The sequence below is a fragment of the Anoplophora glabripennis genome, unplaced genomic scaffold (assembly GCF_000390285.2).
Source record: "Anoplophora glabripennis isolate ALB-LARVAE unplaced genomic scaffold, Agla_2.0 scaffold1353, whole genome shotgun sequence".
Taxonomy (NCBI): domain Eukaryota; kingdom Metazoa; phylum Arthropoda; class Insecta; order Coleoptera; family Cerambycidae; genus Anoplophora; species Anoplophora glabripennis.
The window spans coordinates 53,056-78,368 of record NW_019417430.1 but is presented as its reverse complement, the minus strand read 5'-3'; the positions used below and the strand labels follow the sequence as shown (position 1 = coordinate 78,368).

At 31.8% G+C, this 25,313-nt stretch overlaps 2 protein-coding genes across 2 annotated transcripts; one reads left to right on the top strand and one right to left on the bottom strand.

The window, feature by feature from the left end:
* The first annotated feature begins 352 nt into the window (after positions 1–352).
* On the top strand, positions 353–8,001 carry LOC108916129 (sorting nexin-12). Its single transcript, XM_018722330.1, has 4 exons — positions 353–444; positions 561–756; positions 819–1,039; positions 7,893–8,001. Exons 2-4 carry the CDS (start codon positions 580–582, stop codon positions 7,996–7,998), a joined length of 504 nt encoding a protein of 167 aa, XP_018577846.1. The 5' UTR covers positions 353–444; positions 561–579; the 3' UTR covers positions 7,999–8,001.
* A 120-nt stretch (positions 8,002–8,121) lies between these two features.
* Positions 8,122–24,862, bottom strand: LOC108916128 (cAMP and cAMP-inhibited cGMP 3',5'-cyclic phosphodiesterase 10A-like). The gene is made up of 11 exons (XM_018722329.1): positions 24,574–24,862; positions 23,389–23,589; positions 19,284–19,564; positions 18,843–19,155; positions 17,847–17,980; positions 17,642–17,757; positions 16,609–16,846; positions 16,394–16,549; positions 16,013–16,274; positions 13,314–13,500; positions 8,122–8,473 (listed from the first exon to the last, which is right to left on the bottom strand). The coding sequence occupies exons 1-11, from the start codon at positions 24,860–24,862 to the stop codon at positions 8,377–8,379; spliced, it is 2,274 nt and encodes a 757-aa protein (XP_018577845.1). The 3' UTR covers positions 8,122–8,376.
* Positions 24,863–25,313: the final 451 nt, after the last annotated feature.

Here is a 25,313-nt window from a genome sequence, read left to right as displayed (position 1 = left end):
TGTCCAGGCCTACACGAGATGAGGCAGGATAAAGAGGGATAATCCCCCTCGATCCCAAATCATTGAGGCCAATTTCTAGCCGTAGAATAATGGCGGTTAGACAAAACCAATCAAGGTCATCAATATTAAACAACTACCCTAGAATGTTCAATAACACATATTTTCAAGACAAATTAGCGCACAAATAAGCCTGCGCTATTAACACCGTACGTGTGGTATGTGACGTTCCAATATCTCTCTGATATTAGTTGACATTACGTCAACTGATAGGCCATGGACCATTATAAACTTAGTATGTTCCTATCTTCAAGAGATAGTTTCAGACTGTCAAGTTGTCAAATGTCATCAGTCATTTTAGTTTGTCGCTTGTCAGTTTGTCCAATAATCATAGCGGTTGGTTGACGTTACGCTGTCTATTATATGTTTTGTGTTAAGCAGTGTAGCGTAAGTGATTTTATAAATTGACAAATTAATCATATTATTTTCTCATAAGCTATTGTATAAATACATTTTGTAACTAAGCTTTGTTCTGTGTGTATTTCCATAACGTTTTTCTTTAGGTTTAACAATTAATCCATAATGATGGCCGAATCGGATACCACCGTGGAAGCCACAAGAAGATTGAATGTTAAAAAACAAACTTTAGATGATGCATATGCGGCCCCAGCAAATTTTCTAGAGATTGATGTAGTGAATCCTGTGACAACAATAGGTGTTGGAAAAAAGCGTTTTACTGATTATGAGGTTAAAATGAGAGTGAGTATACTCCCCCTAAAATTTATCCTTGATTCTAATAATTCTTAAATAAAACTTGTTAGACCAATTTACCAGTCTTTAAAGTAAAGGAATCCAGTGTTAGGAGAAGGTATAGTGACTTTGAATGGCTAAGAAATGAACTGGAAAGGGACAGCAAAATTGTGGTTCCTCCTCTTCCTGGAAAGGCTTGGAAAAGACAGTTACCTTTTAGGGGTGACGATGGAATTTTTGAAGAGGACTTTATAGAAGATAGAAGAAAGGGTTTAGAAGTTTTCATTAACAAGTAAGTTGAGTAAAACAAACATTTTTAAATTTATATATTTTTTCCTGTTCAGATTACTGACAGCAAACTCAACTAAGTATCTAACGATGAAATTGTATAAATATCACATGCAAAACATTCGTCGTTTTATATTTTCTAATTTAACCCTTTCGCTGCGCAATCCGTCTGAACGTAGCTACCGCGTCGTGCGCGAAAGTTTATCGCGTGCGAATATATACGTCTGGAGCAGTTAGACCACTTATAGTTTTACATTATGTTGTGTTAAATTACGACACGATAAATTTTACAATTTTATTTTGAATAAAATACAGTATATGTACTAAATAGAAACTGAAAGAAACATGAACAATCTTGGTATTATTACCAGTACCTCTTTCCATAAAAATATTTGTCACAATCGGTATAAGCTCGCCCGCAAAAATTCGCCTTACCAATTGCAATAACCGAGTCACAATGCGCATGGTTGCGAATATATACGGTTTGAGCAGCCTGATCCAATTTAACTATTCATGCGAATTAATCCGTCTGGAGCAGTTTGAGCCCTATAAATTTTTAGCAAATATATACGTCTGGAGCAGTGAAAAGGTTAATATTTATTAATTCAGAAATATATTTCATAGTTTCTACCGCAGTTACATTATTCACAAGTTTCTCATTACGTCCAATGCATCTACAATGTTTCTTTTTCCTATTTGTGACAAATCTAAACTGTTTTTAATTAAACTGATAAATTTGTTGATACGGCATCAGTCCATTAGTTTCATTTTGGTTTTTTTAAAGTGACACTGTCATTCTGACAGACATTTCATTTATCATTCATGCTATTAGTAACGGTTTTTTTTTAAAGATCATTTTAAATCATTTTGTGCTGATTTAAAGTATGTTAATATGATGAATATTGTAAAGGTTATATATTCCATAACTTGCAATAATTTTATTGTCACTGTATTTTAAAGTGAAGAAGAAATAAGAATATGAAAATGCTCATAGATAAATAATTTTGTTTTGACTGACTTCCGTTCTTTATTTTACTCATGTCAAATGACACTTGATACTGATTTTGATACTCATCAGTAAAAACCATCCTATACTCCACGGTCGAAATTATAGAGAGTGATTCATCGCTAGCTTTTGGACTAGTAAGGGGGATGAAGCGTGCCGGGAACGAAGATCCATTGGCGTGTCTGCGTAAAAGGCAACAAGATATAGAAAATAATGAAAAAAGATAATAAAACATAACATCTAATATTTTTTACTGTTTGCTATAACAGGCACTTTGATCCATTTTAATTATTACAGCATTTTAAAACGTCCCAATTGTATTTTTTTAATTTATAAATTTATTATAGCCATGGAATTAGACCCCTCGTCTGCGTTTATGCTATGACGTTTCTCAGGATGGGTTAAATCAAGTCCATTTGCACCCACTAAAAAAGCATTTCTCTATTCCCTACCAAGTGCAAAAGACAGAGATAGAATATAGATCGACGTTCAGTGTAACTCGGTCTCTAGACGATTATAGATTCTATCGATGTGCGTAGCGAGCGGCACAAAGATAAATAATATTGAACCGTATAAAAATCATTTTATATTTTATACGCATTATGGTAATAGTGTTTTTATATATGTCTTAGTCACTCTTTATAATTTCGACCGCGGAGTATAGTATAATCAATCCATCTGGGTGCAATGAGAAACTATCGATATACCGGCTGGCTCAAAGTGAGTGGCCTATTAGATTATTTCAGAATCTACTTCAATTTAAATTTTGAAAATTGGCACACTAAGGTTTTTGGGTGTGCTCTTTTCAAATCTAATAATTTTGTTCCTGTGACTCTTCCAGTTATACCGGATGTTAACGTCAACTTTGTTATTTTAAATGGAACACACTATCTGTTTTTGCATTTTTGGATTCTATGCTTTATTTTAAAGTGACTTTCATAAAGTTTCCCTATTCCTAAAATTATCTGTTTTCGATATATTTAGCTTTTTAGGAAAAAAAAACTAAAAATCAGAACTTACTAGACTAGAAACTAGAAAACTAGAAATCAGAACTTTAAAGCCGTGCACATTCTACAGTTAGACAGATAAAGCAATAATATTTGCAGAAACAGGAGCTAAATACATGGGATCGAGGCAGCTGCCCCCCCTTAGAAGAGCGGTCGTTCGCTGGTAAACTGTAATTCTGACAAGCTTCATAGTTTTTTGTTATAGACAAATGAATCGTAAAACGTTTAGTGAAAACTCAAAAGAACTTTAAAAAAGTAGTAAAGAACCCTAATTAAAATAGACATAGGAGCGGAGCGCATATTTTGAAACACAGGATGCATTAGACTAAATAGTGAGCTGTCATTGGTTGTTTCGGAATTCGGATTAGTGGCGGGAGTTTTAAATGTATTAATGAGTACATAATTCACAAGTATTGCGTAACTGTCCATAGGAGTTGTATGTAATTAGAATGTAAAGTACTTCAAGTCTAGCCAGAATTAAAAAACCACTAATATGTAAATAAATGACTATATATTGTCAAAAATACTTTTTCAATTGACATTTGAGACAGTGGCAATAACTGAAATGTTAATTGTTTTTTATTGTCCTATTTAAATTTGTACCTAGGTATTTATTTTTTTTATAAATAATTTTAAAAATGTACCTACATACCTATGATTATGATAATTAATTGTCAGTTTTTTATTAAATTAGATAGATTAGGAATAAGGAAACATTGCTTATAAATATTGTATAAATTAAAATAGTGAATTTTTTTGTAACATTTTATTTTTTAATCCCCACGTTTAATTACTACTTATAAGAGCAACCTGGAAGAAACTTACGAGATAATTATTTATATATACACAAATTTATACTGGAATAAAAAGCAATTAGATAATCAAATAAGCAAATAATAAATAAAAAACAATGAAACTTTTAAAATGTCCAAAAAAGTAATGCAAACTCAAAATACCTCTATTCTTCTCAAAAATAAACTCACAATGATAATTAATGTGACATTATGACATAAATAACAAATTTCATATTTCGTGATAAAAATTTTTTAAGTAATCAACCCCGTCTTGCTGTCGAATATCAAAATAAATTTTCTATCATGACAGACTGTATACAGTAACAAATACATATACTAAACATACAATAATAATTCTATTCCCATTGTATATTGTAGTCTAGGTATGTTCATACATATCTTCAAAATTTCTGAGTTTTTTTCGTTTGTTTATCTTATGGAAATGGGCCTGAACTCGCTGACATTTCAGTAGTCCCTTTGCTACTGTCTTCAGGAGCGCTAAAAAGCTAAATGAAAAGATGTTACTAGATTATTTACAATATTCTCAATTTTTTTAAATTTCATTTATGACATTTATTTGCCTAATAATATAGAAATAATACATAATATACATACATAGTACTTTATTTCAAATGTTCTGCCTCGTAGTTTCTTACAAGTTTAAAAAACTAGCAGCCTCGTTACGATCATTAATATTTATAAGCAAAATAAAATATTTTTTGCTGGTTTATTCTAGTTCACACTGATTACCACTTATTTGTGTAAAACTTAAAATATCCTCGTAGTTCATAATTGTTGAATAATCACAACTTAATAAATACCTAGAATAAAATAGAGCCTCACAGCGTATTTTATGTAATAAAATGGTTTTTATCAGAACGTCAATATGTATAATATAATGTGGTAGAACCAAAAAAATAGCTCGGCATAAAAATTAGGAATATTCACTTGTAAAACAGCTGAGAGTGTATGCGATTTTTGGAAGCGATCAGTTATCATTCCTTATTTAGATTCACTGATATCCGCACTTGAACAGCGTTTTTCTAACGAACATTTACCAGCTTCTAGTTTAATGTCGCTCCATCCCAGTTCAATGCTAAATATGACACTGGTTGATTTTAAAGAAAAATCACATGATTTCTGCCAGTACTATGATCTTCCTCTTTTTGAACATGAAGCGGAATTATGGTATAAATTGTGGAAAGATGAAGGTAAACACAGTGAAGATCTAGAAAAATTAGACTTTACAGATGTGTTAAAGGAGGTGGACACCTTCTTCCCATCTACAAGAAAAGCTATCATTATTTCGTTGTCACAGCCGTGTACGAGCAATATAGAAAGGTCTTTTTCGACCTTGCGACGTGTAAAAACGTGGTTGCAGTCTACGATGACCGAAAACCGTTTAAACGGTTTATGTATGCTAAGCGTTCACCGGAAAATTGTTAAAGAAAAAAAAGAAATTGTACAAGAAGTTTTGAAAAGATTTTGTGAAGAGCCTCGTTGATTGATTGTCAAGTAATAAAGCTATTTCTGATTTTTATATATATTTTTTTAATTACTACCTCCACTGCTCATGTGAAACTCATATGTTAAAAACAACGATCAAAACAATATAATCTAGGATTTTCTTTGTCTGCCGCCCCCCCTATATACAATCGTGGCTACGCCCATGGCTAAGCTGCATAACTATATATTCAGAGTTATCGAATCTTATACAGTGTGGTGATAATTCAATACCGAGTTTGGTCTACTGGAATCTATCTATACTTGATTTTTTGTAATATATTTTTTTAAATATGGATGTGCCATTTTATTCTCTTTCCATCCATACTATGGTTCCCTATATTTTACTCTTCTAGTTTTTATGTTATTTGAAGTTATTTGGGTACTCTACTGAAATAATTAATACTATTAAGGAGTCATCCATTAATCACGTGATGTCCAAATAGGGGAGGGGGAGGCTTTGGATAACATCACTATTGCTCACAATGGGGGTGGGAGGTTGTTGTTACATATCACGTGTATATTTTCGCGCTACCATACCTAAGAATGCCTTGCTGTGAGCTGCGATATGACTTAGTGATGATTTAGTTTTTGATCGTCGAAATCAACATTTTTGGGCTGCTTGAAATCTGTATATGTCTAGAGAAGCTGGATTCCAGAAAAAAATTATTTTTGCTTTGTTATGGATAACCAACTAAAATTTTGTACTTCCCACAAAAATCTCAACTCAGAGTAGTGATTCTAAGAAATGTTGAGGAGTTTTTGGATAATCTGCAACTTCAAGAGAATTGAAATCGCTGGTGTCAACTCATGGTCAACTCATTCAACTCAGGAAGTTGGGATTGGCCTTCTAGATCCCTTGACTTGATACCTTATGATATTTATTTATGGCCCACCGAGAAACAAATCATGTACTGAACACTGGTTAACAGCAGGGAGGAATTGGAGAGGCGAGTGATTGAAGTTTTTCAGAACTTGGATTCTGCAGAAATAAGAAGTAGTACAACTCATGGAGTTTGTTTCCGCCTCTTCAAATGTTTCGAAGTTAACGGTCAATATTTTGAACAGTTGTAGATATTTAAAATTGTATTAAATTTTTGTAAAGATCTTTCTAACTTTTTTGTTACGCATAAGTGGTAAGTTTGGGTAGGTTTCATTAAATCTTCTACACTTTCTGTTAATGTTCCTATTACATTGTCCATAAATAACAAATAAATTCATAATAATCATTTGTGTAATTATTTCTATTAATTTTGTTTTAAACTGGTACAACAATTTCTTGATGACAAATAATGTTGACAACTTTGCCGTTTGTTTTGAATTCGTGTTAAACTTTTCACAACCACCTTCGCAATTAAGTACGAATATGTAATAATAATAATCTATTTCAGTAGAGTACCCAAATAACTTCAAATAACATAAAAACTAGATGATATAAGTCTAGGAAACCATAGTATGGATGGAAAGAGTATAAAACGGCACATCCAAATTTGAAAAAATATACGGGGTGTTTCATTACAAAATATCGAGTTTAGTTTGTTACCAGTGGACCAAACGTGGCATTGCATTATCACCACTCTGTATAAGATTTGGTATCTTTGAAGATATGGTTATGCAGCTTAGGTATTTAGCTTCTGCTCCTGCAAATATTGTTGCTTTATCCAAGTGTAGAATGCGCACGAGTTTAAAGTAGATTCTGATTTTTAATTTTTTATCTTAAAAAGCTAAATATATCGAAAATGGATCATTTTAGGAATAGGGAAACTTGATGAAAGTTACCTTAAAATGAAGCGTAGAATTCAAAAATGTAAAAATATACACAGTGTTCCATTTAAAATAACAAAGTTGACGTCAACTTCCGGTATGACCGGAAGTGTCACAAGAACAAAATTATTAGATTTGAAAAGAGCACACCCAAAAACCCTAGTGCGCCAATTTTCAAAATTGAAATGGAATTAGGTTTTGAAATAATCTAAAAGACCACCCGGTATATGTTTACCTAGATAAATCGTGAATATAAGTGTTGCCAGATAACTTATTTTCCGTGTTATCAGTACCAAAGTACTTTATTTGATATTTTGTGTGCAAAGGAAACATATCTAAAATAATCATTTATTATAAAAATATCAATGTGGAAGAAGAGAATTTTTACTTAATCTCTTACCTGGTTATGAAGGACATGCACATATTCAAATTTATAATCATTTTCTAGTGGTTATAACAAATATACCTGTGGCTCAATTTTTATAGGGGCTTATCATGGATAATACTAACTTCGGATATAAATGAAAATACCGATTATTCTGATAAAAGTTGTCATGATTCACCATTCATCTTTTGACTTGTACCTGTTTTGATATGGCTGAGGCACATACAATGGTTTTACAAACCATTACATTACCACATTATACATGTCAGTTGAGGTTAATCTTATTGTCGTTCGTCTGTATTGTTACTGAACTTAGTTTATGTGATATTTTTCAACTTTCACAAATATTAAAGATTATTGTTATTTTTTAACTATTATTTCTCTTTTTTTCACTTCAGAATTGCTGGCCATCCATTAGCTCAAAATGAACGATGTCTGCATATGTTTCTACAGGAACCGCAAATTGATAAGAACTATGTTCCAGGCAAAATTCGTAACACATAAAAATGAATAGCAGTCAAATAGGCGTTTAATTCCATCCTCCTAGATTGTTTTGAATACACTTTTTCCTAGATTTATACAAGGTTTATTATGAATTAAGTACTAGTTTTCTTAAGTTTTAGAATAATATTTAATATATTTGTATATGTTTGTTATTTGATATTTGATCTGTTTTTTTTTTCTGTAAGGATATTATAAATTTTAGGGAAAACTGGTAAGAGCTAAATGAACTGATTTTTCTATAAGATGTATGAAAATGATTATCTACACATTTTATTCGGGATATTTTATTCTAAGCTTTAACAAAAAATTTGTATAATAAATAATTAGGCTATGTATGTATAGTCATTGTCAGTTATATATTTAATCCAATAAATTTATTTATACGTATTCCTGTTTTTCTACCAGTGAATCGTCCTGTCTCCAACTTTTTTGCCCCTTTAATTGGATGATTTCTTGCCATGTGCTTCGTAATGTCCTAGGGGATAAAAAAAATTAATTTTAAGTAGGGAAATAATGTAACATACAGTAAAGGAAGACTTAATTATTCGGACTTCGATACAGATCTCCATATCGCTTAGTTCTAACTGTTCATGAATGTTGGTTGGTCGATTACAAAATCCCCCATTTTATGGAACTTTTAAAGCCGTTTTCAAGCAGATTCACAGATTTATCAATTTTCAAGTTGTTCATGTGCATTGTCCACACGACTAGTTTTAATTGTACCATCGATGGACTGTCGTGTCTAGACCATCGTACATTAATCATTGAATTTAAGCATATGCTTATTATATACAGGGTGTTTCAAAAAAGGTGTTGCCACACTTGAGGGGGTTATAAAGGACATTGCGGAAGATAATTTTTGTATTGTTGGAAATGAGACGTTTTGGTCCTGGAACAATTATTGTCAAAAAACCTAATGTTACTACGTTGACCCCAAAAGGCTAGTAATGGGCAATATGGCCATTTTTAAAGAGCCGGATGGTATAAACGTATTATACACAAAGAGCCATATCGCAATACTAGCATCCGTATCTGTATTAGCGCATGTGCAGTTCATATATCATAATATATGCACCATCATCTAGCTAGCTCCTATTATAACGTGCTAGCATTAAAGGCCCGTCCGTCCGTACTCCGTATGCGCCGTACCGGCGTATGATAAACTGTTTTCGTACCACAATACGAGCGCAAGCACAGTGTACATACTAATGTCTGTCTAATATATCCATATTTCGTATTATGCTAAGCTAGATGCACGTGTGTCGTGTGTACTGTGTTAGTGTTTATGCATTATGCGTCCATACACGCCATTACGAAAGAGCCATATGTTTCGATAATACACGATCGTGGCCGATCTGAAATTGAAATCAGGCATTTTATGTTCATTTTTTTAAATAAACTGACTATCCGATATTTTTACTAATGGATATTTATTTATAAACCCAAAAAAATTTGTAATCTGTAATTTTTATTAAGGATAATGCAAAAATAATAAATTTATAATAATTGTTCAAAACAGCTCGTGGTATATAGGTTGTTTTTTAATTCAATGCAGATCTTCTTCCTCAATAGCCACTGTCCATGCAGTTCATGGATGTACCCTCCTACATCTGGTTTAAAGTTGCCTTTTTCTCTAAACCGACAATGTATTGGCAAAAATGTTGTTCGGCAAGGATGTTGGCGATTCAGAAAGCGCTCAGCTTCTTTAGCATTGGATCTTGCTTAGCCATAAATAAGCTGCATGTCGACATACCTACTCTTCGAATGTATTGGTCTATTTCAACAACTTAGAAGCAAAATTTTGTCGCAAACAAAACAAATATGAAACAATTAGCTCCGATCATTTATTACTTGACAACTTTCATTTGTTTCAGTATTCCGCACAACGTGACAGATGACATTGCATGGCTAGATTAGATGTGGCAAAAGAACTTTTATCACACGGTTGTGGATAAAATCAATTTTTACCAACATCGTGTATAGGACATGCAATAAACACCTATCGGAAGAAATAAACGTGTTTATTTTGTTTCAAATCATTTTTTGCGTTATCCTTAATAATAAAAATTACTTAAATATGTCTTTTGGTGTAAACGAGATAACATTACGTTTTTGGACAAAAATAGCTCCAGGGCCAAAATGGTTCATTTCCGACTAGGGGTTTATATGCAAAAATTTCCTAGCGCAATGTCTTCTATATCCCCCTCAAGTTTGGCAACACCTTTTTGAAACACCCTGTATGTACAGGGTGTCGTTCTTAAATGTAATAACAAGCCTGTAACTTCTTTATTTTTTGGTCAATTTCAAAAATTTTTATTTTGGAATGTGGGCTCAAAAAAACTATCTAACTGTGATATTGCTGTTTTTATTAATTCAATTCACGGGTAACTAGGACCTGTTTTCTTGACATTAGAACAGTTGATTGGATTTTTTTCCAAAAAACAAATTACATATTCTCATTCAACATCCCTTAAAACGTCTTACCACCAAGTTTCATCAAATTTGATACGTCTTCAGGTGAGCACTCCATGATCGCGAAAGTAATACAAGCCTCTTACTTCTTTATTTTTGACTCATTTCTAAATTTTTTTTTATGGAATGTAGGGTAAGAAAACTAACTGTGATACTGCTGTTTTTTATTAATGCAATACACAGCCAACTAGTGCTCATCTGAAGATGTATTGAATTTGATGAAACTTGGTGATAAGGCATTTTAAGGGATGCTGAATGAGAATACGTAATCTGTTTTTTGGAAAAAAAATCGCTAATGCCAATTAGCTGTTTTGACGTCAAAAAAACGCATTCTAGTTAGCTGTGAATAGGCCCATTCAGTAGAATTTTTTTTGCATATTTCAAAAGTTTACCCTTTAATTAGTTAGTATGCCAAAAATCAATTTTTTGTTTCAACGAGAAATGTGTGAAATAAATTAATGAAAACAGAGCGCGGAAAAACGTTGAGCAACCGTTGCCTGACGTCATAATACCGGTACGGGCGACTGGCAGAGCACTCCGCTCGTGCTCGCTCTCATCCCATTCTGTGTTAATACATACGGTGTGTGGTTCGCTTGGCAGTTTCGTTAATCATTGTTTTGTATGTCTAAATGGGTCGAAACCGAGGATTGTACAAATATTGCATAGCTCCAGGCTGCAAAAGTACCTCAGGATCGACTCCGAATAAAATATTTATTTGATTACCGAAAAATGAAAAGTTTGTGTGATGTTATCCACGGTTTCTCCAGCCATGGTATGCAACTCAAAACCACCTTCGTTTTTCTTTGGTTGCACGTCTAGGGGGTTGTAAAATATTATTATTTGAACATTTAGAGCACAATTTTCAACTTTATGCCGAAAAAAAATTTCTACCCCATCTAAATGTTCGTGTTCACAAAAAATTCGAAATACGTCGGCGAGATGGACCTATAAGCAGTTAAGAACCACTCTCGTTTTTCTTTGGTTGCCCGTCTAGGGGGTTGTAAATATTATTATTTGAACATTTAGAGCAGAATTTTAAAATTTATGCCGAAAAAAAAATTTCTACCCCATCTACACATACCTGTTCACAAAAATTTCGAAATACGTGGCAAGAGGGACCTATAAGCAATTTATTTAAATAATAATATTTTACAACCCCCTAGACGGGCAACCAAAGAAAAACGAGAGTGGTTCTGAGTTGCTTCAAATACTAGTCAATGTACTACTGGCACATACACGTCGTCGCATACATCCACAAGTACCGAGTCTAGTACGTTGGGTACATTTGTACAAAAATGGAACGCAAATACAAATGTAGAAAAGCGAACCATTTACGTCATTAAGAAAAGTAATAAAGAAAATGTATTTAGGTAGTCCAAGTCATTCTATGTTTACACTTAAAAATATAGGTATAATATAATATAGGTAAAAGTATAGTAAATACCTACACATCTGTCGCTCGCGACATGATCGCCGAGTGGCCGGTGACGGTCATTACCTGTTCTCCTGCAGTGTTGACCTTTTTAAGGGTCTTACAAATTCAGAATTAAATATATCACTTATTACTAATCCTATTCACCTAATTTTTTTAAGATATATTTAGGTGGTTAAATACTATCAGAAAATGAAAGAAAAAGTTTAAAATTATATATCACTGAATTGCATTAATAAAAACAGCAGCATTACAGATAGATAGTTTTTTTATCCTACGTTCTAAACAAAAAAATTTTTGAAATCGGTCAAAAAACAAAGAAGCTACAGGCTTGTATCACAATTAAGCACAACACCCTGTATATTAGTCTTTTATAGTCTACAATGTTTAAATATTTTGTTTGAATATTATATAGAGAAAAAATATTTATTTTGTATTTTTTAACGTTATAGAAAGTGTCTTAATTAAAATAAAATACATACTGAAACGCATATTATATCTAAAATACCATGGTTTTTCTGGCTGTCATGCCGTGGCTTGTGCACCTGGTCGCAACCAGTTATAAAATTACTTTCATTTCCTTAGCCTTAACTAGGAATCTTTGACCTGCTAGTAGAGCACCTAGATCTGCCCTTATGTTCATTTTGGTTCTTATTGGATCTAAAGCCGCTGCACACAGAACCACTCCTCAGATATTAGAGATCCATAGTGGCATCTAATGCTTCCAATAACTATCAACATCATTAGTGGTGACATTGCAAATGTTTCACTGTGACTGAGCGGCCGAAAAACCATCATACTTTAAATATTAACACAGGCAGCGAAAATCTTAAAATCACTATTGCGTATTATACCATTCGATTATCATGATTTTCAGTCTTCCCGATTGGCCTTGTTCCTATGTAGTCCAAATAATTGAGGTTTATACTATAGTTCTAAAACCAAAATTAACGCATCGCTAAAAATGGACTCAACCTCCCTTTTTAAAACCATCCTATTAACCCTTTTCTGCTTTTCTTGATATTAAAATTTGCTCTGAAAAATTTTGAGTAATATTGATCGAGAAAAGATTAGGCACCTGGTGTAAAGTCTCTATGTGAAGCTGTTATTAGAAATACAGGTGAAGGTCCATGATTTGATTTTTCTTCATCTTCGTTATTTTATCAATAACAGATTATGATAATCAAAAAAAAGATTATTCAGAGAAAATAAGATTAGGTACAGTATAATTCAAGCAGACATCAACTATTGTAGTTGGCGCGGTAACGTTGCTTATAAAATTTATGGTTGAGCCACCCTACAGGATTTTTCAAATTTCACGGAATAATTCAATTGAAAAATCGTAAAAATCACATTAGGTATTTTTTATGGTCCAGTTTTAGTGGTACGTCTGTATCCTTCTATTTTTTACATGGCTTCCAGGTAGAGATCTTGCGTGTTAGGTAGAAGTTGCTTCATCAGCTCTACACAAGGTATTACAACAAATGATAAAAACTGAACTTGATCTTCCGGTACCATTTGAGATTTCTCACGATCCATAAGAGATAAAGGATTAAGTCCCATTTGTTTCTCTAAGTCACCCTGATTATAAAATTCTTCTACAAATAAAAGCAAAAAAAAACAATCAGTAAATAAAATGTATTCTAAAGTAAATTCAAAGTGATCCAATGGAAATACTAAATATTTTGAGAGGGAATAATTATAAATATAGAACGAATTTCTTGGAATTTGTTCTATTATTTTGTCATTTTCTTAGAAAGGCAGCAGAACACATAGTGAGAGTGACTAATTTTATTTATTTTCCTTTTATATGTATGTACAAACACCAAAGTGGCACTCTTTAAGTTGCAAAAACATTTAAGTATCGAGTTAAAGAGATATAGGTCTAACTTGTAATATTTTACACAAAACGCCCCTGCATATTTTTATACATTTGGAAAGATATATTGATTTATTCGTATAACAGTGATTAGATTTAATGATTCTAATAATTCTATATTAGGCACGCATCATTGTAAACTGATGGTTAATTATTTAAAAAAAATGAGTAATATAATTGATGAATTGATCGCTTATAATGTAATACAAATACTGCTCAACTGCTTCAGAAGATTAACTACATTTAATACAATTTGGTAGAAAAAATTAAAATATGATCTTTTTCTTAAAATTTTATGTAGGTAATTAGGTAATGCATCTTATAAATATGACATTCATTAATCACAGAGTGATTCACAAATTACCCAAAAAACTTTGACATCATAAAAAGTTATAATTATATTTACAGATTTCGAGAAAACAAATTGAAGTTGATATACTTAAAAGCAACACATAGTTGAACAACTAGTGTTTATTAAAACGTAATTTTGTTTGACACATGCCTATTTATTCAGTATTGCTGTGATTTTTATAGTGCTCGTATTACCACGATTTATTGAATGGTGTATGTGTATAGATATGCAAAATTACCAAATACTGTGTGACCAAATGGAAATTTGCCACCGAATTGTGAAACTTTATATTGTAGCAGCCGAGGAACAAATTTTTAATGTTGTGAAAGAAAATTCCCATAAAAGTACAGGGCTCAAATGTATCCCTATTCTGTATGGTGTGTATAAGCATTAGTCGAAGCAGATTGTCCGTTACAGGTTGGATTTTGTGAATTATATAATCCCCAATCAAAATCCCCAATTTATACCTGATGTGTTCATTGCGAAATGGGATAAATAAGGTTTACAATTGAACGAAATCACTTCCAACATCATTTTTGTTTTAATGTTCTGGCAGGGGTTACAGACATTGGCTTAATTGGACTGTTCATGAAATGGATAGTTTTCAGTATCTTGAATTTTTTCAAAATAATCTGCCTGTAACTTCATCAAGATGTGTCTTTAGCTGTTCGACAATATGATTCTTACCTTAATGAAGTTCAAGGAGTATGGTGGATTGGACGAGGAGGACTAATAGCATGGCTAACCACGGTTTCCCGGTTTAAACCATCTAAGACTTTTTTTATGAGAACATTTAATAAACGAAGTGGATTGCACGGAATTGGAAATTATTGATTTACATGAACATATTAGAGCTGCTAACAATATTTTATGAGGGCACAAGCAATGATAAAAAACAGTTGTCTCATGGTTTATCAAAACTGAATTAGCATGTGATTAGGTGTGATCAAATCCAAATACGTGTTCGAGTTGGTGGACAAAATTTTGAACAGTTGTTGTAATATCACATAAATACAAATTTCTTATTGATTAAAATACTAATCATATAACAATAATAATTATGATAAAACTACCTATTTATTACCTTGTTAGATTTTCGGTTCTTGTACACAAACTTTTTATACGTACCGATTAACTGTGGAAAGTGTGCAAAATAATAATTCAACAATATGAGCAAGAAAAATTCTTGGTAAAATGAATATGCCATAATCCATAATCGGAGATATAACTAAAACATACCGAGAAACTACGAGCATGAACGTTCGTGGAAAGAATTTTGATCGACCAGCAAAAGTAACAGAAAGGGTACAAGACATCTTGTTAATGTTTGTAAGCGGGCTACTGTGATAGAAATTACTGTGGTGTAGAACCAAGAACCAGATGTTAACATATCGAGGAAATGTTGTCGTCAGTGAATACATAACTGGTTAGGGTTTTTAATAAAGTACCCTTAGAGGCAATAATTATTCAAAACCAAAAGCTACTTGGGCAAGACTGGGATCAAATAATTGTCAGCAATGAGTCCAAGTTTGAAATGTATAACAGTCAGGGAAGTCCTCCACAAAAAATGGTTGAAATCTACAGTGGCATTCCAACAAGGGACAAGGGATCATGATTTGGGAGTGCACATAAGCAAATGGAGTGGGAAAATTAGAATTCATTAATGGCATCAATAATGCGCAAATTTACCTCATTCACCCGTAAGGGCTCATATTTAATGTTTATTTAAATATTTAGTAGAATTTAGAAATATAATAAACATGTTTGTACTTAAGTGATGGCAACTTTATCCTAATCCTAGGTCTAGACTAGACTGGGAATAATAATAATATGAACGAAATAAAGACAAATTCCTTGGCATTCTAATGGTGGTACTTACTGAGAACGTTGTCACAAATGTTTTTTGCTACATGAAATGGTTTACAAGAACCAGAGAGATCACAACTTGTCATCATGATGGCTTTACAGAGCATTCTATGTCGATCATTTTTCCAGTTTAAAAGGTTCTCACTTCTCAATTGTTCTAATTTACCCCGAACCTTGAAGTAACTTGCCAGATCAGTTGCAAGAATAGCTTCCTTAATTTCTTGTAGAACCTTTTTATATGTGTCTGCAGGCATATCAATAAACACTGTACATCCCTATAAAGATTACAGAGATTGAAAAAAGTATACAAACATATCCCTTTGTTAATTTTATGACCTCTTTATATATTTTATATATTTTTTATATTTGTAACAAGAGGTTGAATATTACGTACACTTAAAATTGTCATGGCAACATCAAAATGGTGATTTTCTAGTGGAGATTCATCATATAACAATGCTAGTGTATCATCAGTTAATTGTAGGAAGTTATTTGTAAATCCACCATGGTCTAAATCATGACACAAAGCAGCCATTATCAGAGACTTACGCTAAAATGAATGATTTTATATATTCTTCATAAATAATGAATATTGAAGTGCCATACTACCTCAAGATCTGAGAACTTATCAAGATTTCTCCACAAGATGTTGTACATGCAATGGGCAACATTGAATGCATGCTCGAAATTGTGATAGTGGTTGTTCCGATAACACTTCCTTACAGATAATATAAATTCGATCATTCTATGAAGATCTATATCTTTCATATTTACAACCTGTGAAATCATGTGAAGTACGTATTGTGGCATTTCTGTGTATTCTTCTGGGCTTACATACCAACGGAATCTTAAACAATTTTTTTGTGAAAAACTGTTGTACTTTAATAAATATTATACACCTCAAAGATAAAGCAATTTAATTTACATTAAATTTGATTACGAGAATAAAAAAAGTTTTTAAGCAATTATACAAGGTGTTTGTAAATAAGTGCGAAATATTTTAGGGGGGTGGTTGCCGAAGTTATTTTGTGAAATAAAGTTCATATAAACGTAGGTCGAAATATGGTTCGTTTCCGAGATACAGTGTTTAAATTTTAATTTTTTATTTATCTTCATTAATTATTTCAGAGTTTTAAAGATATTGACTCGAAATTTGATAAACCCTTGGGGTGATCTGAATATTTGTACTTGCACCAGTGGCGTGTGAGAATTTTTAAAAAAAAAAATGGTATGCCACTGACTTTTTCCTGTTTTGATATTTTTTTAGAAATCCACGATCAATTCTGAATGAAATTGGTCCCTTTGATTTTTTTTGTAGGATGCACGGTTTTTGAGGAATAAAATAAAACATATTTTATTGTAGGTTTTGTTAATCTTTTATTTAAAGGTGCAAGTAGAAATATCCGGATCATCGCAAAAAATTCACATTTATCCCTGCATGTAGCAATTTTTTTTACATTGCATTTGTTTTTAGGAACAGATATGGCCAAAATTTTATTTAAAAAAATTATGTTTGGCAGAGAAAAGATATTTTTGTACTATCAGCCCTTGAATGTATGTAACTATTTTCAAAACACCCCGTACAATATTCTGTTATTTTTAACACGTGCTACAACCGCTACATATATACATAAATACTTACTCGCTAAAGTTATATGGAATATTTGTTTCCGGTTTCTGAATAAAATATTCCATATCGTGTATACATGGCTTCAGCTGTAACCTAAGTAACCTTAAATTGACCTCGTTAATTCTGTCCTGAAAAGACACATTAACGAACTAATTATTTAAATGTTAAAACATATGCAAATATTTTACTGAATGCTTGGATATTAAATATTGTTCACCGTTTTCAACATTTTGTTGTGTAATCTTGTATAATGCAAAGCCAGCGCACAATAGACAGAGAAAGTTTTAAATAAATTTTCATCTGCTGCAGTAAAACAAACCCCATTTGTTTTGTTGACCACCTGTACAACTCCTAAAATTATATAAAACAACAATTTATTTTCTGAGGATCTACACGTAAGCATACTCAGTGTTTTCTAAGTTTACATCACAATTTCATGAGGTTATTTCTTGGATTATTTTAGACTAAAAGGTTTAAAGAATCGAGGTCCAAAACCAGGAAAAAACAGGAAGATTCACATAAATTGATGAAACTTGAGTTAATGATTGAATTAAATAAAGTAAAAATTCACATAGAAAAAAATTAATATAAAAATGAGATGCTATCACTAAAAGCCCCATGAGTCAGATACGGCTTTGTGAAAATTAAAATGATCACATTTTGTAATGAAGCGTGGGACCTATATTGTTTTTTAGGAGTTGATTTCCAGTCCCAATTTTTTAGAAACTATGCTCTTACTTATTTGTTCTGACATCTGAAATTTCTACTCCCTTGGACTTTGTTTAAAATAGAATTTAGAACAAAAATAGAAATTGTTTTTGCGAAATGAAAATTTTTAGTTAGTGTACAGCATTTTTTGTTATTTCTATCTGTGAACTCAGTACACACTGAGGATGTTTCCATCATTAAGTTGAGACACTATGACAATCAACTACACATATATTTGTGATTGAGCCGTGGTTCATGAAACTTTTTGATATAAAATGATAAGGCAGACAATCTTCTGAACTTATGATATAGACTTAGAGAATGCCCTGTATAATTTTTATTTTAATTAAATTAATGTTTATTGGAGAGGCAAAAATTTGTGTTTCATTATTTATAAATTTATGATAACGTTCAGTTTTATGTTCCTAATTTTGTTATGTTACATAAAAATATATTTCAAAAATTGTCTAAAATTTCTTCATTTTTCTTCATTACCTCAACTCACCCAAAATATTATCCACACTAACTATGGGCATACAAAGTATTGATCTAGTGATAAAACCAGTATTCTCATCGACTTTCATGCAAAATCTCTGATCATTGTAGGCATCCCTTATATTAACTGTCACTCCTGTTCGAGCTACCAAACCTGCTATGGTCCGATCTCTAGAAAGACGGACCTTTACATTTTTCTTGTATAACGTGGTTTCTTCATCATCCATTCCCTCATCAAAAACTTCTGCTACTAGATCTTCACTTTCCTCATCAATTATAAAAAATGAACCTCGTTCTGCGGCTAAAGTCGTTTTTGCAAATTTCTGAAAATATTGTGAAGAGTTTACCACTTTATTTTAGATTGCAAAAAACAATAGGTACCAATATGCAACAGAAAAACATAATAGAATATCGAATTTATTATTTAACGAATTTTGCATCGAGTACTTACTACTATTTCAGTAATCATCTTTTCAATAGCGACTGTTTCAGCAAAATAGCATTTAGTTAAATCTAAAAGATAGTCATTCAATTCCTGTTGTTTCTGCAAAGCTAATCTGAGACGATTTTGATGAATAGCTGCTCCCATCCAACCCGTCACAACAATTGTTATTTTCAAGTCTTCTTTGCTAAAAGGTGGTTGCGTCACATCTCGATATAGTTCCATAATTGCATAACATTCCCCATCCGGAGTCATTATCGGTACACATAATACAGACTTTACCATTTCTCCTGCTAAATAATTTGAAGTCAGCACAACCTTGATAATCACACACACTTTAATTTGGACAGGCTGTCTATCGAAATTGACCTAATCAGGATCAATATAAGTATAGTCCTTCCGATATCAATTAAAGAACCAACATATTGACAGTATGTACCAGGTTCGGTCGCTGACGCAACAATTTGGCATTGAAATATTTGAAAACCTTGTTCCCATAATTATTTAGCCATACCCAAATACAGGTCTGATCGAACTAAACGTGGAGGTGGTAAAAATGTATACGGCCAGTTGAAGAATGCGAGCGCCGGCAAAGAAAAACAAACACAGTTGCATTGGGTTACTGGGCAATAAATCTCAGCAGTTGACAAGTGGTTGATAAATTACCCAGCAGTGCAGTGCAGAATGCGGAATTTGGTGTGATTCAGGTAATTTTAATTTATTATAGACACCTTCTATCAATCATTCATATTACAATTGCGAAAGGAAGAAATAAGAGGGATATTTTGTTTACTAATATTATCACAACATGACATTTTGGAGACCTTTTGAAACGGAACAAAACGAAATTTACCACCAATATAATAAAATTGTTTGAGGACATAAATAATTAAAGTATGTTGTTGGTAAAATGAACATATAATAGAAATTTTCTACACATTATATACAAATTATTAATTTTTTACTTTTAGCAGAAAACTTTTTTAGGTACGCCTATGAAACTCATTAAATTTTATTGCCAGGCGTTTTTTTTGCATGTTCAACTGACTTTGGAAAGGACTATACACCATAGGCGCCGACTTCTCGGGTGCTCCTGGGCTCAAGCATCCGACACAATTATTTGTCGGGTGCGGAGCATCCGCAAGAATTAATATCAGTTTTGTCAGAATAGTATATTTCTGTGCTACCTACTTTTACCTCTACATAGTACATACAGTGCTATGTTTTTCAAACCTGACATAGGCCAACTTTTTTATTTGAAGTGATAGACTAGTACTTCCAAATGCAAAGTTGTAGGAAATAACTTGACTAAGAAAAATTTACAAATAATTTTTTCTGATTTTGCTAGATTTCTGCAGTAGCTACTAAAACGATATTTTTTGAAATGGCAACACTGTATTCTTTAACATAATTTGACAAAAATTCAAATTCTAAGTAGAAAATGTTATGTCACATTTCTTTATTGGAGTAGCCGTTTTAGAACAATCAGCAAAAATAACGAAAATAATCTGTAGTCTGCAGAAACTAAAAGAAGCTAACATAGCAATAGTAGGTCTTGGAAATTAAACAAAAATTGTGTTGTTTGAAAGGAGCCATCATTATTATGACCCATTTACACAAGGCCAGTTGTGAAGACATTCCACTAAGCCAATCCAACATTGGCATCGTGTAAATGAGACAGTCCTGTAAATGGAATGTCTCCAGCCATTGTCCCAAGCCACTCCACTAATTAGAACGGTTTCTAATTTTAGGAGCCAATAGCGTCCCCCACCACTCAAGAAGTGGATTGGCAAGTGTAATGGCATTTGTGAGAACGTACGTTCCTAGCCAAGCCTAGCCTAGCCCTAGCCTATCCATTCTACACAACCGTATATACTAGACCACATAGATTATACAAAGATACTAGCCTGGCGGATGACGGACTGGCCTACATGTAAACTTCAATTGAATTTTTATTGGATTGTCCCCAACTTTGTCATTGGATTGGCTTAATGGAATGTCTTCACAACTGGCCTCGTGTAAATGGGCCATTATGCTGCATTGTGTTATTTGACAGCTGGCTCAAAATCATCTTAGCATCTGAATTAAAACGTTATTTGTATACACATTCAAATACAACAGCTGTCAAATAACACAATGAGAGTATAATAATGATGGTTCATTTAAAACAGCACAATTTTTGTTTAATATCCAAGAACTTCTACTGCCGACTACAGATTATTTTCGTTGTTTTTGCTGATTATTTTAAAACGGCTACCCCAATAAAGAAATGTGACATAACATTTTCTATTTAGAATTTGAAGGTTTGTCAAACTATGTTAAAAAAATACTGTGTCACCATTTAAAAAATTTTGTTTTAGTAGCTACTGCAGAAATCTGGCAACATTGGAAAGAATTATTTGTAAATTCTTCTTAATCAAGTTATTTCCTATAACTTTGCATTTGTAAGTACATACTAGTCTATCACTTCAAATAAAAAAGTTGGCCTATGTCAGGTTTTAAAAAAATAGCACAGTATATTTTTTTTATATTTTCACTTGTTATTCCATAGAAGTTTATTTTTTGTTAAAATTATTAAATTGTTAAATTTTTGAAATTTGTATCGAAACAATAATAAAGTTTATTTATTTTTACAAGTTTAATTAATTTCGATATATATTTTTTAAAAAGTTTTTCATAAAATCTAATTCGAAGAAATGCGTATTTTAAATCTTTTACCTCATGCTATTTCCAATGACGACTCATTTCTCTTGCTTTTTAATGTTATCTGGCAAAAAAATGCTTATAAGGCAGCCGAGCACCCGACAAAAGTTTTAAAAGTCGGCGCCTATGCTATACACAGGAATATAGGTATACTTGTAGTAAACTTTTGTTAGTTTTGTTTGACTATTTTTCGTAACAATAAATGTTATTTTTACTAGTTTTGTGATTAACAATACAAAGAACAAAAAACAATCCGAACAAATCACTTATCCGGACATCCCTTTTCCCTGATTTGTCATAATTATCGAGGTTGTACTGCACTTTTTTTCAAATTAAGTGCGAAATTTGTAAAAATTGCTGAACAGATCTTTATATATTTTTACCTTAGTTTTAAACTCTGGTATATATTGTTTTGCAGGAGAAACAAAAATAAAAATTAATAAACACTTGTCAGGAATTAATTTCCGAAATTTTAATAAAATATCGTAAGTCTGTTTTGCACAGAACAATGTTTTTTTGTAATGTCCAAATACAAAAATTCCAATATACAATCTAATTTTTTTAAAATTCTGAAACAGTTTGAAATGGAATCCTACATTGGTGTTTATTTAGTAATATTTGAACAAACAATTTACCTTGAAAAAAATTCTTGTAGATTTTAAAAGATTTGGTTTTCGAGATAATTACGATTTTTATAGCTCTGTAGTAAAACAGCCTTTCGATATTGGATAAAAAATTGTTTTAAATAAATGATAGGTAAGCTATTTTTATAAATGTCCTAGTATAAAAGTAAATAAACATTTCTTGTGTACTAAAATCTTCCCTCTAAAATAAATATATACAGTTTACTAATTCCTATTCTTTTTTTTGTTTTTTTCATATCTAATTTTTGATATGCAGGTGTTGTAAATATACAGGTCATTAACCTACATGAACAAGTATGAAGTTTATTAATTTGCCTTTTCAGTTCTTATGTCAGCTACAATTATTTACAAATGTAAATATATCGGACGTTGTTGCACTTTTAAATTTGTACATATGTATAATTTTAAAGTGAATAGATCTCTAAAGACACTGGTCCAGGAGCACTTTCAGTGGTGTAGGATAACGTTGTGTTATTTGATTTTGAATAAAGAAATTGCTAATACAATTTTTCAGAAACAGACCTGTAAAAAAATCATAACACGTTTAAGGTTTGTAATTTAAGGGAGTACAGTTTCTAAATGAAATATGCAAGTTCTTAGGGTCCATTTAACAACAAAAAAAAAACAACATTTTAATATAATTTGTTTTTTACTCGAAGCCTTTACATATGAATAATGATGAATTTGTTTTCAAAATGGTTCATATAATTGCAATTAATTTAAATCATATCTAAATTTATGTATTTAAAAATTCATATTCAGTTTACCTTGGTAACCTAAGCCTGCAGGAAATCTTTCGTCACCTAAAATGTCATCCACCATGACATATTCTTTTCTGAATGCAACATAGGCAGCAACAATACTACCTTTCTGAATTTTCCAATTTACCTTGTGTCTTTCGCTTAGAAAGTTCTTTTGGCTTTGATAAATTTCTTCTGATGCCGAGTCCACCATGTATATTGTTACACCTAACAGGACATAAAATTATCAACTTGCAATACATTTGACTTAAGTCATATATACACAGAATACACTTAGCAAAAAAATTAAGGGAGCAGAAAAATTTTGAAATTTTTTTAGTGATTTTTGAAAGGTTGCAACTTCATGAATAATGGTTGTATCGAGAAAATAAAAGGAGCATCTTGAAGATTCTAATTTTGAAATCTTGAAAACATTTTTTTGAGCATCACTCTCGCCGCAATCAAAAGAAATAATACAAGGCAAAAATTTTACAATTTTTTTTTTCAAAACAGCCCACAGGCTCAAAATAATTTGAATCAATGCTAGGGTCCTTTAGCCTGATTCTTCAGCTTCAATTTGTTTTGTTTTTAATTTTTTGTATGATTATTTCTCATTGAGATATCAGCTATTGAGTAAAAAGTCATCTTTTTTTGATCATCGATATCTCATGAACTAATGATCATACAGCAAACGAAAGGTGGCTTTTGGAAACATGAATCAATTCTCTTCGAGGGCCTTTGTATACTTGAAAAAGAAAATTTTTTTAAACTCAGTATTAGTTTGAAAAAGTGCAAAAAAATTACTTTTTCTGTTTTGGAAAATCGAGGACTACTTTACGAATACTGCGAAAAGTTTCAATGTTAGTAGGTTTTTTTTAGCTCAACACATGCCCATAAGGCTTGTAAATTTTGAAATTGATCAGTCGAACCGTTTTCCTTTCCTGAAACTTAAGTTTTATAAAAAATTAAAGGAGTAGGTTTATTGTTTCTTAAACATCAATTAATGATAACTAAAATGAAAAAAAATTTTTTCCTTTATTTTTCTCACAATTTCACTTTAAATATTCAACAAATATCGAAAAAAATAACAAAATTTTGAATATAAAATTCAATTCTAAAAAATTTGTTTGCGTTATCTTTTTTACAATTTCACATTGAATATTTCAAATGACCAAATGTTGAAATATAATTAATTTTTCCTTCAGTACTTACCATATGCTCTTGTGGTAGACTTTAACACATCTCCTGTTTCATGTAACAGCGTTATCAAGTCTACATTGTCTAATAAAAATGCTGATAAATCCTGAAGTAATACGCTGGGTTTATTCTGTACATAGAAATTAAATTTTTGGTATTCCCGTTCTGAAGGGGCTTCTTTTCCACTTCTTCTAACTACTTTAACGTATGGTGCTATCACTCTCTTTATGGCTTTATCGGTGGCATCAAAAGACAAAGCTTTTGCAGCAGGAGCATTAAAAACTTTTGTTTTTCTTCTCTGCATGTCTCAATGATAAATTAAAAAAAAAAAAGTGAAATGTCAAAATGACAGCTGTGTGGACATATTCAAAAAGATGGATGGATAACTAGATTTTAGACAATGCAGTGCAAATTAATTTTTGATATTAACCAGTGGCAGATAAGAGGGAACTTTTTTTTGGTTAATTTTTCACCTCAGTTTTTCGTAAAATGTGTGAAAAATGTATAAAGCGGGCTGGTGCAAATTAAAATCGTCATATTTTGATAACGAAGCATGGACCCACACACTAGAGGATGAATTCTAGGTCCTATAGAAAACTTTCATAACAAAAAATTTGCTGGCGAAATTTGCAAAGAAAAGGAAATTGTAGGTAGCCTCCCTTCGGATCTCGGAAAGTGTATGTGCAAACTAGTTTTTTACAATCAGCTGATACATACAACCGAGGATTTTTTTACTTTTCATAAAATTACATTTC

Coding starts and splice junctions, on each gene's coding strand:
- LOC108916129 (XM_018722330.1), top strand. CDS start 580: ATGATGGCCGAATCGGATACCACCGTGGAAGCCACAAGAAGATTGAAT. Junction 757..818: donor ATTATGAGGTTAAAATGAGA/GTGAGTATACTC, acceptor AAAACTTGTTAG/ACCAATTTACCAGTCTTTAA. Junction 1,040..7,892: donor TTAGAAGTTTTCATTAACAA/GTAAGTTGAGTA, acceptor TTTTCACTTCAG/AATTGCTGGCCATCCATTAG.
- LOC108916128 (XM_018722329.1), bottom strand. CDS start 24,862: ATGCAGAGAAGAAAAACAAAAGTTTTTAATGCTCCTGCTGCAAAAGCT. Junction 19,565..23,388: donor TGCAGGCTTAGGTTACCAAG/GTAAACTGAATA, acceptor ATTATTTAGCAG/GAGAAATGGTAAAGTCTGTA. Junction 13,501..16,012: donor CATTTGTGACAACGTTCTCA/GTAAGTACCACC, acceptor TTTTATTTGTAG/AAGAATTTTATAATCAGGGT.